The 18,185-nt window shown below is 43.1% G+C and overlaps 1 protein-coding gene across 1 annotated transcript; it reads left to right on the forward strand.

The window, feature by feature from the left end:
* Positions 1 to 97: 97 nt before the first annotated feature.
* Positions 98 to 17,649, forward strand: PKD2 (polycystin 2, transient receptor potential cation channel). The gene is made up of 15 exons (XM_032186588.1): positions 98 to 506; positions 4,618 to 4,731; positions 6,999 to 7,132; positions 7,480 to 7,730; positions 8,047 to 8,271; positions 8,481 to 8,709; positions 8,884 to 9,054; positions 10,256 to 10,437; positions 11,151 to 11,271; positions 13,418 to 13,516; positions 14,514 to 14,635; positions 14,995 to 15,112; positions 15,339 to 15,502; positions 15,908 to 16,055; positions 17,043 to 17,649. Exons 1-15 carry the CDS (start codon positions 98 to 100, stop codon positions 17,274 to 17,276), a joined length of 2,721 nt encoding a protein of 906 aa, XP_032042479.1. The 3' UTR covers positions 17,277 to 17,649.
* The last annotated feature ends 536 nt before the right edge of the window (positions 17,650 to 18,185 follow it).

Raw genomic sequence — 18,185 nt, forward strand, 5'->3', positions numbered from 1 at the left:
CTCCGTGCCCCGGGCTTTCGGGGCTGGCCCCGGAGGGCGGGGAAGGGGCGGTGGTGGCGGCTGCGCCCCGCCCCGGGCAGCAGCGGCGGCGGGGCTGATGGCGGGCCGCGGCCGGGAGCAGCTGGAGCTGGAGCGGCTGGGCGAGGCGGCTCGGGCCGGCTCCTGCCCGCCGCCGTCGCCGCCGCCATCCGCTTGCTCGCGGCAGGCGTGGAGCCGGGACAACCCCGGCTTCGAGCCCGAGGAGGAGGAAGCCGCTGCGGCGGCCGCAGCGGCGGGGCCGGTGCTGGAGATGGACGTGGAGTGGGGCAGCCCCGCGGCGTCGCTGGGCAGCGGCGCGGCGGGACAGGGCGGCGGCGGCGGCGGCGGGGCAGGGCGGCGGCAGCGGCGGCGGCTGCCCGCGGGGCGCGGCGGGGCGGCGGAGCCCCCGAGCCGCCTGCAGGGGCCGCCCGACGGCGCCGCCCCGCACCGGGCCGCCTGGGCCAAGCGGCTGGCAGGGCGCCTGCGAGGTGAGAGGGGCTTCCCTGTCCGGCCGCCTGCAAGCAGCACGGCGCCAGCTGCGATCAGCAGCGTAGGGGCTGATGCGCATCTCTAACTCGGACGTGTAATGTCTGTGCTCGGGATGAAAGCTGAGGGCCAGTTTTGGCGTGGTAACGTTACACAGCCGGTGTGCTTCTCTCTGTTACTGGGTGTGTGCAGATAAATCATGTGCTGCCCAGCAAATGGTGCCAGGTTCCGTCTTCTTGCACTGTAAGAAAGAAAAAAGAACTAAAAAAAAATAACAATTTTAGATAATGGCCACGGACCAAGCTGTCTCTTGGTGTTTTAGACGGTGAACGCTGCTCGTATTCTATTTTTAGCCGCAAAGTAAAAAGAGTTGGTTTCATGTCCTAGGAATGTTTGCAGTGGGTCTATTCCTGCAGTTCCTCTCTGCAGTTTCTGCTGATTTCTGACCCACGCACCTTTTGTGCTTACAGGCAAGTGCAGCCGAGGTTCCTGCAGTGGACAGGTCCGTTTCTGGCTCTGTAACCCCGAGAATGCTGTTGCCATTAATTTTATAGGTGCAGGAAATTACTTTCGTGCCGTAGGGGTACCGCTGGGGACTGCGTTTGCCTGCTGCGTGGGCAGTCAACCTTCTCTGGAGAATGTGATGGCTTCAGGCTACGTGGTGAAAGGGCTGATTGTGAGCCTGAAATTGACACGGGACACTTGAAGGATAACTGTCAAAGGGAAAATGGAGTATTGGAAATGGTACTCAGTAGTGACATTTCGTGGATAACCATGAGGATTTCTGAGCACTGGGATATGGCAAACTTAGTTTTGTTTGAAGATAATTAGAGGAAAGTTAGCAGAGATCTATGTGATGAAATGCTGCTTCACCAGACAGGGTGCAATACAAGAAGGATTAATCCTTTGGATACCAAAAATGATAGCGGTACCGTGGATAAGCGGGTTGCTGCTCATCAGCTGAGTGCTGTTAAATGACAGCGTATGCTTTGCTCGCTGTCTGTTTATGAAATAGACATGCTAACAAAAAGGATTGCTGGAAACAGGATTTTGCAGCGATCAGGGAGACTGCAACAGGAGTTACTAAGTGAATAGAAACTCGACTGATAATGATTATTTGTCTCTTAGTCTCCTGTCTGTGGGGCTTCTCAGTTGCAATGTAAGCCTCCCCTACCTTTGCAGATCTCCCCAGCTGCCTGGAGGAGAGGAGGAGGAGGCTGCTCATCTCAGCTACCGAGGAAGTTGTCAGGTTTGATGGGCAAGGGTGAGGGCCGTTTCCAGAGCCAGGCTGGAAAAGTTACCTTCCCGTCAGAGCTGTGCGTGGTCACCCAGCCTCACCGTGTCCTCGTGTGCGTCAGTACGAGGTCGTGCGTGTGGAGGTATTCTGGAGAGGTTTTCCTGGTTATTGTTAAATGGCAGCACCTAACACCGTTTTCAGCCATTCATTAATGGTGATAACAGTCACCCGATCCGTACCGAGCTGGGTTAGTACCGGCGCTGCAAGGAATGTTAACTTCAGCTGGAGCAGGAGGCCGTGGTGTTGCTCTGGTTGTTTCGGGAGAAGGAACCTTTCCCTGGGGCCACACTGCTCTCCCTCTGCATTTTTGGGCAGGCGTATGGCTATGGGCACCTGGGGGGTGGCAGCGCCGTCTCTGCAGAGCTGCTGGGTGCCCTTGGAAGTTTTCCATAAAGCCTGGCTAGTTTATGTGCCTTCCGTAGGTTGTAACCTTGGATTTATGTATATAAAGGTGTGTGTGTGTGTAGAAGTCCATTGCATGTTTATATTACATGTGCATATATACATACACACGCAAACTGCTTTTATGCATGTAAACAGAAGGATTTTAATTTCCTGTGTTACCTGTGTACCAAACGTATATAAGAAATGAAACGAAACAATTAACCAAGGCTAGAAACAATGTTTTTGGTGCTCATGGTAGATGTCACCTTAAATCCAGCACAGTTTAGCACCACTATGCATTTAGATGCATCTGCAATAATATTCTAATGCAGCAAAAAATGGAAGTACTGTGTGTGTTTGCTAAAAATGTGGCAGCTGATGAATGCTTCAAGCTAGCTATTGGGTAAATCCAAAGTTCATGTAACAGAAAGATTGTTATGTGATCTCTGGTGCTGGTTTTTGTTTTAATTTGTTTTGTTTTTATCCTGTGAGACTTCCTGTTCTTTGCCGACTTGTAACAGTTTTGTAAAAGGACAGAAATGAAGCTTGCAAGCTTTCTCCACATTTCTTGCTGGTGAGTAATGTGCTGACAGCCCGGACACAGCTCTCGCCAGCTCAGCTCGCTGCCTGCTCCAGCCTTTTCTTCCTCTCTCCGGCAGTGTTTTCCCGGTTTTATTATGAGGGTTACTAGTGCAACGTACTGCTGGATTAAGGGCTGGATTTGTTGCCTTCTGTGCTACTAGTGACTCTCTAAACCTTCTTGGTTTTGTGTTTCTGCCTTCCAGAATGACCTAATGGCGAGGATTTGGCGTTTCGTGTGGTAAAGCAGCGGTCCTTACCCATGAATTTTCAGACTTACCCTTAAAGAACAGCTTTGGAAACGTTCTTTTCTTCTGGGGACCGATGCCAGTGAAGGGTGTAATTAAGGGTGTAATTAGCCAGTCAAGGAGCGTGAGCAGAGATCAGCACACAGGCTGTGGGTGCTTGCTGGGCATATGCAGGAGAGGTTTCCCAGTTGACTTTGTGGTTAGGTCACAGCTCAATCTGTGGTAGCTGCAAGGCTTCTGCAAACATCGGGCGCCTTAATGCTTTTGGAATAAAACTCCTCATCAGGCTGAGCGAAGAGCTTCCTCATTCCTGGCTTTCTGCTAGCAGATGGAGCTCTTCGCGGGAGCAGCATAGCCCTTTGGCTGTCCTGGTCTGGGCAGCAGGAATTGTAAAGCAACCAGACCCTCTCCTCCTTGTCAGCTTTATAACTTGTTTTGGCTATCTCTTGTTGCTGTTCCATTCCCGTCAGATTACTGTGGCACGATTGAAAGATCCAAGATTTTTTCCTAGGAATTTTGGGGTCACTTCATTTCCATCTACTGGGAATGTGAAGAATGTTTGGAAAGGTTGGCAGTTTAAGATGCCTGAAAAGGCAAAGAGTAGAAGTTTGGCAGTCTCTTGTAGGAGTTAAATATTATTTCTATATGCCTTGCCTTCCACCATAAACTAAGGTCAAATTTATTTAGGTTTAAATAAAGATAAATTCCCTGAAGGTAGCAACCCTGGACTGAACATCCCCAGCTGTTCCCATTTTTGTTCTGTTCCGGTATTAGGCAGAGGAAATCAGCACGGTTGTTACTAACTGCTTTCCACTCTCATGCATTTTACTGTTAACAACTCCATTTAATAGATCCTTTTGCTTTTCTGTCACCCTTTTGGAAGTGTTGAGCACCATCCAGTGAGTTCCTACACACGGTTGTCTTGAGACTGCTGGGTGTAATGCCACGAAGCACACACAAACGTTGTAACGCAGTCGTCCAGTTTGACAGCTCCACATCAGCTGGTCCCTTAGGCTGCTGCTAAATTTCTGCTGTGCAAGGAAGGAAACATGAGGTTACAAAATATTTTCTTTACAGGTGTTTGACAGAGCTACCATAGCCTTTCAGGTAGAGAGTTACTTAAAATTGCTGATAAAGGTTCAGTGCTGAATGTGCATTTTCATTCATCCGATAATGCTTTTCATATTAAAATTGAAACAAACAAACAAACAAAACAAAACAAAACAAAACACAAATTGTAGCATATCTTGGAGGGTGGCTACCTGTGCATGCCTCTGTATACCTGGGTGTGTTTTCATACCACCTAATTGAAGTGGCAGCACTTCTGGCAGATACTCAGCAGCTTCCACAGGAGTTCTGCTGCACTGTTAATAAATGATTATGGTCCCTCACGAGCAGCTAGCACTGCTGCAGGCCCAGTTCGACTTGCACAATGGTAACGAGAGAAGCAGTTTTTGCTTGAGCTTAGATCAGTTTAAAATCCAGCACAGAGCCTGTGGCAGACATGACGTGGGTGAAGCTTTCAAAGCCACTCGACTAATTGTACCACTTGTGTATCTGGTCTCAGACCCCTGTGTGTATCACTGTGTGTGTTTTTCTTAAAAGGTCTGTGGGGCACAAGACTGATGGAAGAAAGCAACACCAGCAGAGAGCGATACCTGAAAAGTGTTTTACGGGAGTTGGTCACATACATGATTTTCCTCGTGGTCTTGTGTGTCTGTAAGTACCCTTCAGCACTAATGCATGTGGTTTCTTATGCTCAAGTGCATGTGGATCACTGGAGACATGTATGATTTTAGTGTCATTTTGTCTTGTTTTCTGTCATTTGAAACACAGTAAGGCTGTGCTTATGAGTGTTATGTCCAAGTACACGAGACATGGCTGTCTGGTTCAAGGTTTGCAATCTTACTGACTACCTAGAGAGGAAGCAGAATGCAAACCTCAACTCACTTCTTAAAAAAAAAAAAATGTTTTATTTGTTTTTTAAGCACATGACCGTTTTTAGGTATGTACTCTAGAGTCCACACAAGATACTGTTAGTCAATTTTACTAAAGACATACTTGAGAAAAAGAGACAGAAGACAGGAGCTTGATGGATCTCCAGCCTAATGCACATAATGTTCAGGGACCCAAAATGGGCTTAAGGTGTAACATAACAGATCTGAGGGCAGGTGTTTTTTTTTTTTTTTTTTTTTTTTCATTTTCTGGGCATACAAACATTAATTTAATTTTTTAATTTTAATTCTTTAATTTTTTATATATTAATTGCCAAAACAAGGTGTTCATATATTTGCATAACAATCAGCAAGTCAGTGCAAAACAAAACCTGATGTGGTGTTGAGGAAATAGATGTTTTACTTGGTTACTAGTGAGAATAACAAAAAAAATCAGTGTGCATTAAGTTAGTGTAACCTGGTGGGTTACCCCCAGTTCTTAGCATGGGCAGTTTTGTTCTAAATGTCCACGGTGTAAATGGCTTTCAAGTTATCATTTTTGATCAGCTCTAACAGGGCAAGGTGCTGTTGTTATTTCGGAATTAAAACCTTTTTTTTTTTTTTTTTTCCCCTGAAGACAGAGAGACAAACAAACAAACAAATAAACAAACAGCTCTGGGAGTGAGCGCCTTGCTTGTCCACAGCACAATTACTAAAACAAAACAAAACAAGAAAAAACACAAACCTTATTCTGGTGACACAACCCACAGCTGTTTATGTGATGTACAGCACGAATGATTATGTACTAACTCTAATGTTTATTTCCTTCCTGAGACATTTAGGAGTGCTTGGTGCAGGTTTATGGACAAGGGAATGTAAGGCTGCTTGTGGCTCAACCACTAGGAGAGGTGTAGCATGAGGGACTTGAATGAAAACACATTTGTCTTTGGTGGGAAAAGTTTGCTTACAGGCTGTTCATAATTCATTCTGCTGTAGAAAATATTCCTGGTAACAGAATGTGGGGAGAAATGTAGTATGCCAAATGTGCACGGACACTGCTAACTCATTAAGTTTTTTTTTAAGTACGATCTCTTTTAATTTTATACTTAAGCAATAACTATGGGACAGACTGGTCTTTGGTGTGACACGCCTTAGGAGGGTGCTTTCTGCTTCTGGCTAAATGCTATTAGCAATCCTTGTGTTACTTATTTTTGAGAGAATCCAGGTATTTCACAACTGAGGCTCACATGCAACGTGCCATGCAGCAGGAGACGTTTATTAAAAATAGTTCTTGTTCTCCATTTGCTAAAGAAAACATGCTTTCTTCCCTATAATAAAATATTTCTGTAAGTCTGTGAAAACAGATGGAAGTTGTTCACCGTAGATGTGATCTTTCAGGCTTCTCTGGGTTTTAGCCTTGAAATGGTTTTAAGTATTTATAGGCAGTAGCAGTACCAGTGCCAAAGACTGCCTTCTCAAGCCATCAGGGCTTTGTATGTCATTTTATAATTTATGCTCTGTGGTCCTCAGCCTCATGCTTGGCCCAGCACAAGGGAAAGAAGTAGCCATTATTTTCGGTGGAGAGATTCTCTTACAAGCACTGCACACCTTGGGTGGAGTTCTGCTGTCTAACAACAGATGTTCAGTGTTGTTTGCCATGTCCCATGCTGCCCATGTTGAGCATCATTTTCTGCTCTGGCAGGACGTGGTTCTTCCAACGCCTTGAATGGCACTATCTGCCTCTTTTCAGGCTGCTGAGTCCTGCCTTTGTGGTTCTTGATGTTGGGTTTTGTAGGAGCATTAGTAGCAAGCGAGGTGTGGGAAGGAGAACTGTGTGTTCTGAACTGGCTGATTGATCTGTTTTTCACTGCTTTTTATATTGTAATCACAGCTGACAGACAGTTGCTGCTTGGTGTGGGTTTTGTTCTGAAACTTAGACCTTTTAGTGCACAATCTATGCAAGTGCTGTCCAAAACAAGCAAATAGGTGCTCTTTGTCTTTTTCTCTTCCCTGCCCCTTTTTACCTCTCCCCCCTACCCAAATCTCTTTCAGTGACTTACGGGACAGTGAGTTCCAGTATGTATTACTACACGAGGGTTATGTCACAGCTCTTCCTGGAAACACCTGTCTCGAAAATGGAGAAAACTGACTTCAAAACGTTGTCCACGATGGACGACTTCTGGAAGGTAATATTATAAACAAGTTGTTTTCTTGCTATTGCTGTGGCTTGTTTCTCCTGTCATGGCCTGTAAATTCAATCTGCAAGCTCTTTTTTTCTAGCATGACGGGGTTGGTTCACGAAGACCTCTTTGTCAAAGCGATGGAACAAAGTTGGCCTTCAATATGTGAAGGTAATGCTAGGCTAGGTAATGCTAGTAGGGCAGGGCAGGGCTGGGAAACGTCTCCAGAGGACGGCTAACAGTAAGACCTTTGCCTTAACATAAAAAAAATATATTCTTACATTTCCACAGAATTAAGTTGTATAAAAGCAGTGCTGGCTGCGTGCAAACTAAAATTCTGTCTTCCTCTGCAGTTCACAGAAGGCCCTCTGCTGGATGGTCTTTACTGGGATATGTGGTACAACAACAAAACCATGGCAGAAAACAAAAGCTTCATTTATTACGAGAACCTGCTCCTAGGGGTGCCTCGCATTCGGCAGCTGAAAGTGAGAAATGGTTCGTGCTCGATACCCGAGGATCTAAAGGATGAAATCAAAGACTGCTACGATGTCTATTCTGTAGCTAATGAAGATACTGCACCTTTTGGGCTTCGAAATGGGACAGCGTACGTAGTACTGTTCGTCACGTAGATGTATGTTTTTTCTGATTGGGTTATACTGAATAGTGTGGTTAGTCACTTCTCAGGGGCAACTCTGGAATTGCTTTATGTTCTGTCTGTAAAGCCAGCTAAAATCCAGTTTGTAATGCTACCTAAATCCAGCACACTGTGAAGTCTGCTTTTGAAGAAACCTTACCAAACTTGGTAGGTTTTTTTTTTTTTTTTGTTTGTTTGTTTGTTTTTGTCAGATTTTATTTGTTTTGTTAATTGTAAGTTGAAAGCGGAAGGATTAACATGCTCTGTCTCACTACTTCTGAACTAGCTGGACATACACCAATGAGAAGGATTTGAATGGGAGCAGCCACTGGGGCTTGCTCGCCACGTACAGCGGGGCTGGTTATTACCAAGACCTCTCAAGGAGCAGGGAAGTGACAGCTGTGCAGATTGCCAGCCTGAAGAACAACCTGTGGCTAGACAGAGGGACGAGAGCAGCTTTCATTGATTTCTCCGTATACAATGCGAACATCAACCTGTTCTGCGTTGTAAGGTATGCACCAGTGGCATTCACATGGCATGATGTAGGAACAGTAGTGGGCTTTACTCAACTGCATGAAGACTTATTTGAAGCATGTGCGGGCTTTTACCTATTTCCACTTGATTTAAATAATAATATAAATAAAACCAAGTTTCGTTTGTAGTGCTTTTTTGTGGACACTGTTTAAATGAAACTTTTGTTTTCTTTTTTTCCAAATGCAGGTTGTTAGTGGAGTTTCCAGCAACTGGAGGCCTTCTTACGTCTTGGCAGTTTCAGCCAGTGAAGCTGATTCACTACATCTCCACTTTTGATTTTTTCCTGGCAGCCTGTGAAATGGCGTTTTGCCTCTTTGTTCTCTACTATATGGTGGAAGAGATATTAGAAATTCACATTCATAGATTGCACTACTTCAGAAGTCTTTGGAATTGTCTTGATATTGTCATCATTGTGGTAGGTAATCTTTATATTAAGCCTGAAATGTACTTTGTGGGAGATGTTAATGGCACTGCATTCATAGTGGGTTTAAAGGATAGTGCCATCATCCTATCTGTGAATATTTTAGGCTAAAACAAGGTGTTTTAAAACTCTCATCACCTTTCACACATTAATTTCTCTTGTTCTCAGCTCTCTGTGGCAGCTATAGGAATTAGCATCTACAGGACTTCAACTGTTGATATGCTCCTGAAGAAGCTGCTGGAAGATCAGAACTCATTCCCCAACTTTGAACCCTTGGCCTATTGGCAAATGCAATTCAACAACATTGCTGCAGTCACTGTGTTTTTTGTCTGGATTAAGGTAACTCCAAGATTCCCGTCCTTACTCTAAAATCAGGAAGTGATCTTTCAGAGTGTTCTGAATGTCATGACATGTATTTCTTTCAATTTCATCGTGTTCTCCTAAAATTGGTCATGGGACAGATAGAGAGCACAAGGGTGCCTTCTTGCAGATTAAAAACAAGGTTTTAATTCTCTCTCTGCTTTATTCAGCCCTTATTTAAGTCCCGAAGATGCAGTCTGCAGTGCTTTGTCACAGCAGGAATGTCAGGAAATGTTTTCATTATTCCTGAGTTGACAAATCAGGACTTAGTACTGGATACTGCTTTTTCCTAGATTGGCTTAACTGTACCCATTTTATCTTTTCAGAACTTCTGTATTGGTAGAAGTGTTGGTAGTGTCTGATTCAAGTCATAAATGTGGGAGAGATAGTCCAATTCATACCAAAATTAGATGTGTTGCTTTAGTTTAACTTATTTTTATAACTTTTTCTTTTTTTAATTTTAATTTCTCCTTTCTAGTGCTACTTGTCTTCCTGACTTTCCTGTCCTCTGCATGTAAAAATTGCAGAGGAACATGAAGTTTATGAATTGTCTGGCAGTGGAAAACTTAAGAGCAATGATAAATGCATTTCAGCTATGATATTCCAAATTGATACTTATCAATTGATAAATATTTATAAATATTATCAGTTGATAATTGATAATTATCAAGCACGTTATCCCATCTCCTGCTGTTTTGTAGGTCAAAGTTGCATGCAATTTTTGCATCACCGTGTAAAAACAAAACAGCTTATTATTAGAAATAACTGCAGAGCTGCAGAGAAACAGAATTATGCAGGTTTAAGGGGACTTCAGGAGGTTTCTAGTCCAACCACCTGCTCAAAGCAAGGTCAGCTGTGTGATCGTGTTTCCTCACGTTTTTCTGTTTCATTCTGAAAGAATGTAAAGATAAATAAATAGGCTTTTGGAAGCATATCAGTAACACTGCTCTTAAGCTAGGGTTTCAAATAGGAGTGCAAGTGGAAGTCTGTTTTCTCACAGTTTTTTTTCTTCACATTTCAAGCCTTAGTGTTTTTTTGGAAGCAAAGTATATTTCTGAATATAAATTATCTGACTTTGTGAAATTCAGTAAGGTGTCTCATGTAAAAAGCCAGACAACAGTTGTTATGAGAAACTGTCTTACATGTCTTCACAGGTTTTTTTTCTTTTTTCTATCAACAGCTTTTCAAATTTGTGAACTTCAACAGAACGATGAGTCAGTTATCCACTACCATGTCTCGCTGTGTCAAAGATGTCGTTGGCTTCGCTATTATGTTTTTTATTATTTTCTTAGCATATGCTCAGCTGGCCTATCTTGTCTTTGGTACTCAGATCGATGATTTCAGCACTTTCCAGGACTGTATGTAAGTAAAATAACAAAGAATGCAAAGAATTTCTCAGTACACATGAACAAAGACCAAAGAAATCCTATAACATCTATCTAAAGAGATAAGCTGTAGGCATCTCACTGCTGGTGTAGCTCAGTAGCTGCTTTTTAGAAATGCTTAGTCATTTATAGGCTTTTTAGAAATGCTTAGTCATTTGTAGGTATCTGCGAGAATCCATGAGTGAGGCTGGACTCAGTATAGGACAGTAAATCAATTTCCCCTGTATTGGTTTGGTACAACATAACCTGATTCTAAGTGTGGTAATTACCAAGCTGACAGATTTTTCCCCCCCTCTTACACTGGGGCATAGGGAGCAAAATGTTTCCTGTAGAGAGGCAAAGGCAGCTTCAGAAGGAAATGGTTGAGATTTTACATACGTGAAGAGCAGAAGGGATAGGAGAGGGACAGGCTTGGGTCATTGGTTTTCTTTGCTTCCTGTTGCTGTCATTGTCAGTTGTGACCAAAAGCCAGAAATAACCACCTTAGTTATGCTTCTTGTGTTGTATCTGATCACAGGTTTGGTTTTGCATAAAGGTGGGTTTGAGAAACTGACTTGGCAATGTCAGAGGAAGTACTATAGTAGTGCAGACCTCTCTGCTGCCCATCTGACTGTTACAGTGAAATAGATTGAGAAGTGCACAGATCCAAAAGTGTTTTTCTCAACCCCTGGATGTGTTTTGTTTTTAAAGATTTACTCAGTTCCGCATCATTTTGGGAGACTTCAACTTCACAGAGGTTGAAGAAGCTAATCGAATTTTGGGACCAATTTATTTCACTACATTTGTGTTCTTTATGTTCTTCATTCTTTTGGTATGTACACCTTTGTTTACATGGGGTGGGTAGGTGGCAAGTTTCTTTTTATGGCCATTTTTGCACCTCTTGTTCTTGGATTCCTCCTGCTAATTGGGGCACACTTGTGTTCCATGGAAAGGGCCTCACTTTTACATCATCTTTCACTACATTTTTTGCTTTTTATTTCCTTTAAAGTAGATATGCATTGTATATTTGTTCTCACTCCCTTATAGTGCTCCGTTTTTTGTTTGTTTGTTTGTTTGTTTGTTTGTTTTTAAATTATGAAGAATTTTTCATTTCTAATTCTAAGCAGTGCCTAGCTTGTATACACAGCAAGCCCATATGCTGTCTTCCTCATCTGGGGCAGAGCTGGACCAATTCTTTATTTCCATAAAACAACTTGGGGTTCTCCTTCCCCTGCAGATTACCCCTGTACTTCTAGACAAACAGTATTTTAGGAGGCTCAGCTTATCTGAGAAGCAGTATGTAGACATGAGTGTCTCAATTAAATTCACACAGGACAGATATTAGTAGTGAGTAGCCATCATTTGTATACTCTCTGTTCACACTAGTGTTGAATTCATATTACAGTCTTATTAGTAGAAGTTAAATACCAAAAGGTGGAGGGAGAAAGACCTCCAAAACCCAGGACATCAAGTAAAACCATTTTTTTTTTGTCAATATAAGTTAAGAGTCCCAATATCTTCTACCTGTATGTAGCTTACCAGCAGTTTGGTACTAGCATTGCTATGCAGTAATCTGGTTTCTAATGGTATCTCCAGGCTGAAACTTCTGCGAGCAAGATGTCCTCAGATCATTCCCAGAACGGTGTGTCTTTTGGTGATTTAATAAGGTGGCAACAATTAAAGCAGGATTTTACTAACCTAAAATTGTACAGCAGTCGTGTATCATCCTAACTCGCAGACTGATTTACTGACCCTTGTCATTAGTGAGTTCTTGTTTGGTCTTTGGGATGAGAAGAAGTGGTAGTCAAGAGGAGACAGCTGGAAAATAATACATGGGTTACTCTGACCCAAAAAGTGCATGAGACAAGTGCTTTGAATCACCTCACAAAATCCAGAGGTGCAGAGGCCAGCAAGGGAAAGAAACATTTTATTTTTTTTTTCTAAGGGATAGCAGAAAATCTCTGGAATGTGAGGGCACAGCAGACACTGCAATTTGTGTATTTATTAATGTGCACATGCTATAATTTGGGTAGAGGGATATGTTGGTGAAAGCTTCTTGAGACCAGGCTTAGACCTGGAAATAAAGTTAGGGAAGATAGGCAGAAAGCAGCATCCTTAGCACTCATATTTGGGCAGCTGAAAGCAAAATAGACAGTAGCCCAGGTATCTCTTATTTTTTCTGGTGTTAGACCAGAATGTATAACAATATGACATTGGAAAACTATTCTTCTAAAAGGATTTTTTTATATCTGAAATAATGTTAACAAAGCTTTTCCACAGGAGTGGCACATTGAATATACCAGTACGTTGAGTCTTTTTGGACTTGAATGTCCAGCTTGCAGTTCAATCATGTGTATTCCACAGTCAGCAGGACACTTCCAGTGATGGCTGCACAGGTCTAGTAAAATGCTGGGCGCAGGGGCAGTGAGACCACTTCTTTCTCTTCTCTGAACAAGCCACTGAAGTCACGTCAGAGTTGGTGACAAGCATGCCAAGTGTCTGATTTGACATCTTTTTGTTCTTATCTTTGTTCTGAACCACATGCAGGGCTGTAACAGGGTAAGATCCTTGTGTTTGTGCTGGTTATTAGGAGATGAGTAATTAACCTGCATCTCCATGGCATTTTTGTTGCCAGCTGTAATGCCTAGATGAATTCACAGATGTTTTGTGTACGAGTTGGACCCTCTGCAGGTAGAACACATTTTATCAGCACCACTGTGTGTAGGTATGAACCCTCTTTAGAAACAAATTCCCCAGTTAGGTTAATTACAAGTAATTCTGATTAAAAGCTGAAGATCATTGTATTTCAATACCTTAAGCACTTGGTGCTTTTTAAATATGGCACCATTTTCTCCTGGCCCCTTTAAAAAAATAAACACAACACAAATGTGTAGGTCTGCACATGAAGGCCACGGGCAGAGTAGGATTTGGACTTGTGGAGATTTTTTAAGCATCTTTTTCATTTCTTCCATGAACAGAACATGTTTTTGGCCATTATCAATGATACATATTCTGAAGTCAAATCGGATATGGCACAACAGAAGGCAGAAATGGAACTGTCTGACCTTATCAGAAAGGTAAAAGTAATGGTTTGTTTTGTTTCATGTCTCGTTCCTCACATCTGAACTTAATCCAGAAAACACTATAGAAACTAAAGAGTAAAGCTGGCAACAGCTGGTGAAAATATGCATCTTTCAGTTAAAATAAATGTGTGAGTTGAATGTAAATTAAACAATGAAAGCTTTGTATCACAACATATTTTAGCTATCTGATACTTTATGTCAAAGGATCAGCCGCTAGTGAGTATGACTCAGGATATGTCTGTCTAGGTAGATAGAGAGGTACTCACTTGGTGAAGCTGAAGTGCCATTTTTTTGGGGCACAGAATTCCAAGTTATTTCATATCAGGCTTTAAGATGAGTGGAGTCTTGTATTACATACTGGGAGCTCTCAGGGCAGCTGCCAGTAAGGTTTTCAAATACAGAATTAAAAGCTCGACCTGAATCTCAGCCTAGGAAAAATGACATGCACCTGCATGTGCTCTGGCGTGGGTGGTGTGGTGCTGTACCATGGTCAGAAATGTCTAAACACATACTTAGCATGACCAGTGATTCAGTGTTTTAAACTTGGGAACTGGTTGTTAAAACAGAGCAGGGAAAAATGAGAAATCCTGCTTTGTTGGGATGAGGATTGTTTTTATAAACCATTCGTACAACTGAAGAATGAGGGAAGCAAAATGACCAATATAAGTTGTACCCAGTTTGTCAGCACTGTTTAAAACTGTCACTTAACTGTCAGTAGCTGCCAAAGGTGTCTTGAAATAATCTATTCCTACTGACCTGCAGTGCCAACTGAATGATAAAAGCCTTAATTCTAGCTGCAGGGGTATTTTCATGTTGTTAATTTAAGCACTGAAATAAAAAATGGGTAAGCTGGAGGAAAAGACAGAGCTTTTGGAACACAATCAATGCTTGTGTACGCTAGCAGATATTGGTAATCCACAAAAGAAGTCTGTTGGAAATCAAGTGCTAATGCTTCACGCTGAGTAAAACATGAAATCTTTTTTTCTTTTAGGGCTATAACAAAGCCATGGTCAAACTTAAACTGAAGAAAACTACTGTTGATGACATTTCAGAAAGCCTAAGACAAGGCGGGGGGAAACTAAATTTTGATGAACTCCGGCAAGATCTAAAAGGGTAAGGAAGCTGTTACTTTTAATCTTGAGTAGTGTGCCCAGACATATGATGTGAAGTGTTTCGTGCAAGTTGCTCTTGCCTCTGCGATGTCTTTCAGAAGTCCAAGGATGGTTGGGAAGGATCAGGGTGCAGGTCAGGGGAGGTTTGTGCCATTAGGTAATGAAAAGTGAGGGCTGAGCTTTGTTGTGGTCAGCGTTTTGTATACTTGGTGGGGCAGAATTTATGGGCAGCTCTGGGTTCATTGTGTCTTTTGTTTGGGGATGAAAGTTCATTGGGAGTGAATCGCTTTTCCAGCACATGAAGTTGAATTAGCATCTGAAAATAAAAAGTAAGGGATCTGTTTTTATTGCTTTTTTTAGGAAGGGCCACACTGATGCAGAGATTGAAGCAATATTTACCAAATATGATCAGGATGGGGACCAGGAGTTGACAGAGCATGAACACCAGCAGATGAGAGATGACCTGGAGAAAGAGAGGGTGAGCTCAGCATTAGGAATAGCTTGCCATCAGCACCGTCAGCCAATCTGCTCCCTGTGCTGGTTTGCTGCCCCAGAAGAAAACTTGTGTTTCCTTTTGCTTTTGCTCTCTACCCTGGCTGTCTTAGCAGAACTGTAAAATGGCAAGGTGGAGGTCTTTGGCCTCCCCAGTGCACAGGTGACAAGTCTTTTTATCTTCCCTGTCTGCGGGTTGTGTTGCCCTAAAGGAGGATCTGGACCTGGACAGGAGCTCTCTGCCACGTCCTCTAAGCAGCCGCAGCTTCCCCCGGAGCTTGGATGACTCTGAGGAGGACGAGGATGAAGACAGTGGGCACAGCTCCAGGAGGAGGGGCAGCAGCTCTAGTGGGGTTTCCTACGAAGAGTTCCAAGTGTAAGTTGAGCCTCCTAGGGGAGCAAAACCATGTGGTGGGGCTTCCCTTGGGGGATTTTTATGTAAGGTACATTGTAGTCTCTCCTATAACTGAATATTAGTCAAATAATTCAGTAAAAGTCAGGATTTTCAGCTGCTGAAGTCACCTGTAGCTTTCAAGTATTATTTGAATTGTAAGTATTTTAGAGAGGCTCATGGGAATCTGTCCCTTCCCTCCCACCCCTCAAAAAAAGAAAGTGAAAACCTGGTCACTGAAACAACAGAGAAAATAGCCGTGTTAGAATAATGCCAGAAAACTACTACATTTTTTTTTTTTTTTCCTAGTAGTAAGATCTCGAGGCTTGTAAGTTTACCAAGCCCTTCAGCTTAGTTTAATAAGTTGAAATTATTGTTTATTGCCCTCAGACTCATGAGGCGGGTTGATCGCATGGAGCATTCAATCGGCAGTATCGTCTCCAAGATCGATGCAGTGATTGTGAAGCTTGAAGCGATGGAGAGAGCCAAACTGAAAAGGAGAGATGTGTTGGGAAGGCTGTTGGACGGAGTGACAGAGGTAAGTAACCCCGCTCTGTCCTGTGTTGTCACCTGCTGGCCACAGCCGGCATGGCTTATTTAGTGTCAGTACTTGTTTTCTGCTGCTTGGCTTGGGAGGGTGGAGGGCCTTGTGGTAAAGATGACGTGGCTGCTTTGGCACTGGCCGAGCAATCTGGAGTTTTGTGTTACTGAAGGGACAAGATGCAAGTTTCAGATATGAGAAGGCATCTTCTAGCAGACCCGTGTCACACTGCGGCTGCAGAGCACCATGTCCAGAGCACCCTGGACAGGACAGCAGTGGTGATGAGGAGTTGCTGAAGAAGCTTTTTCATCCCTTGTTGTCTGTTGGGATGAATACAAAGTTTTATGGACTAGGCTGGCAGAGTCAAGGTGATCCAGCCCAGCAGGCTGTGCAGCCTGCTCTTCTCCTCCTGATTTTTTCTGGGGGTGTGTGTGGTTATCTACCTCCTGTTGCCTCCCTTCCTACCTTCCCTTTTCAAAGCGCCACGTGGAAGCAGCCAGCAGGATAAGTGCATTGTTTCTGCGGACACTAAAACCTGTCAGCTCCCTGATGGGTCAAGAACAGTCAGAAAAGGGCTGCTAAGGGGTGGGTGAGATGTTCTGTCTTGGTGGGTTATGTGGGTCAGACTTACAGCTGCCCTGTCATGAATATAGTGTTCCTGGCTTTTACTGTTGTTGCACCCAAAAAATCTGCTTGATTCTCGATCTGGATCTTTATTGGGGGCATTCTTTCCTCAGTATATTCTACATTTCTGGAGGCAGACTTAAATATTAAAAGGTGTAATACAAATTATGCTTTCATAAGTGAAAGGGACAACCTGGGAGCTGCATTAGTGGAAAGAAAGCCATTTACTGCAGTAGCCATGATTTGCCTCTAGCCTCTTGAAATACTTGAGTGCGATAGGGATTTCCTGTATCACATAGGATTTCGGAGAGGCTGCGGTTTGGAAACTGCACTTCCATCTTGCATCTTGTACCTGTTTAGGATGAAAGACTGGGTCGTGACAATGAAATCCACCGGGAACAGATGGAGCGGCTTGTGCGAGAGGAGTTGGAGCGCTGGGAATCAGATGACACGGCATCCCAAATGAGCCATCGTTTGGGAACACCGCTGGGGCTGAACGGCCAGCCTCGTTCCAGGAACTCGCGGCCGTCTTCCTCGCAGTCGGATGGTATTGATGGGGGAGGAGGGAATGGGGGAAATAACATCCATGTGTAGGATCGGCTTGGTAGTTTGGGGCCAGTATTAAGCCAGCAAATGCCTGACTCCACTGTTTCCATTCTGATCAGACCACTGAAGGAAAGCTCCAGTGGTGTGTAAGAAGAAACACTCTCTTCATAAGGCATTTTCAGACCTACATAAGCCACACGTCACGCTAAAGTCACCAACAACCAGCCAGCTAGCCTTGGAAATGAAAATGCAAGAGGAAGTCTACCTGGACAGAATTCTTATACATGTGTTAAGGGGAACAGCTTCACGAGGACAGCAAGCTTTAGACAAAATGTGCTCTAGCTAAACCATTCAAATGAAGAGCTGTGGGTTTTCTGCTTTCTATTGGAAAAACAGAATTTTTAAAAGCTTTGAAAAACATTTTTTAAAGAAAACAGCACTAGTTTATTGTCTCATTCATTTTAATTGACACTTTTCAAAGAGACAAATCGACATCTTTTTATTTTAACTCTGAGTTTTTGTATATTTTTCTGGAGTTGTTCTTGGTGTACTAACATTTTACTTTAAAATGGCCATTTTTTCGTATTATTGAGAAATACTACATGTCTTTAAAGAGAAGAAAGTGCACTGAGTTTGTACACCTGTTAATCAGATCATTCTGTAATAGAAACCATATATGTTATGCCTTCTTCCATTTCATTTGCATTTTAGAAGTAATGTTTGACAATTGCCTTCTTACACCCAGTTAATATAATCGTCTTCAGCTCTGTTGTATAGTGCCCACTTTTAGTGCCATGTTTTGAGGATCTAAGTGTTATTGGGATAAATATTCCTCACTTCTTTAGGTAAACACAATAACTTCGCACATTATTTAAAATCACACACGATTGAAAAATTCTGACTCTTCCTTGGATGGGAGGGGAGCCCAATGGTAGGGAAAACCCAATCAAGTGCTCT

This window comes from Aythya fuligula, chromosome 4 (genome assembly GCF_009819795.1).
Source record: "Aythya fuligula isolate bAytFul2 chromosome 4, bAytFul2.pri, whole genome shotgun sequence".
Classification (NCBI taxonomy): domain Eukaryota; kingdom Metazoa; phylum Chordata; class Aves; order Anseriformes; family Anatidae; genus Aythya; species Aythya fuligula.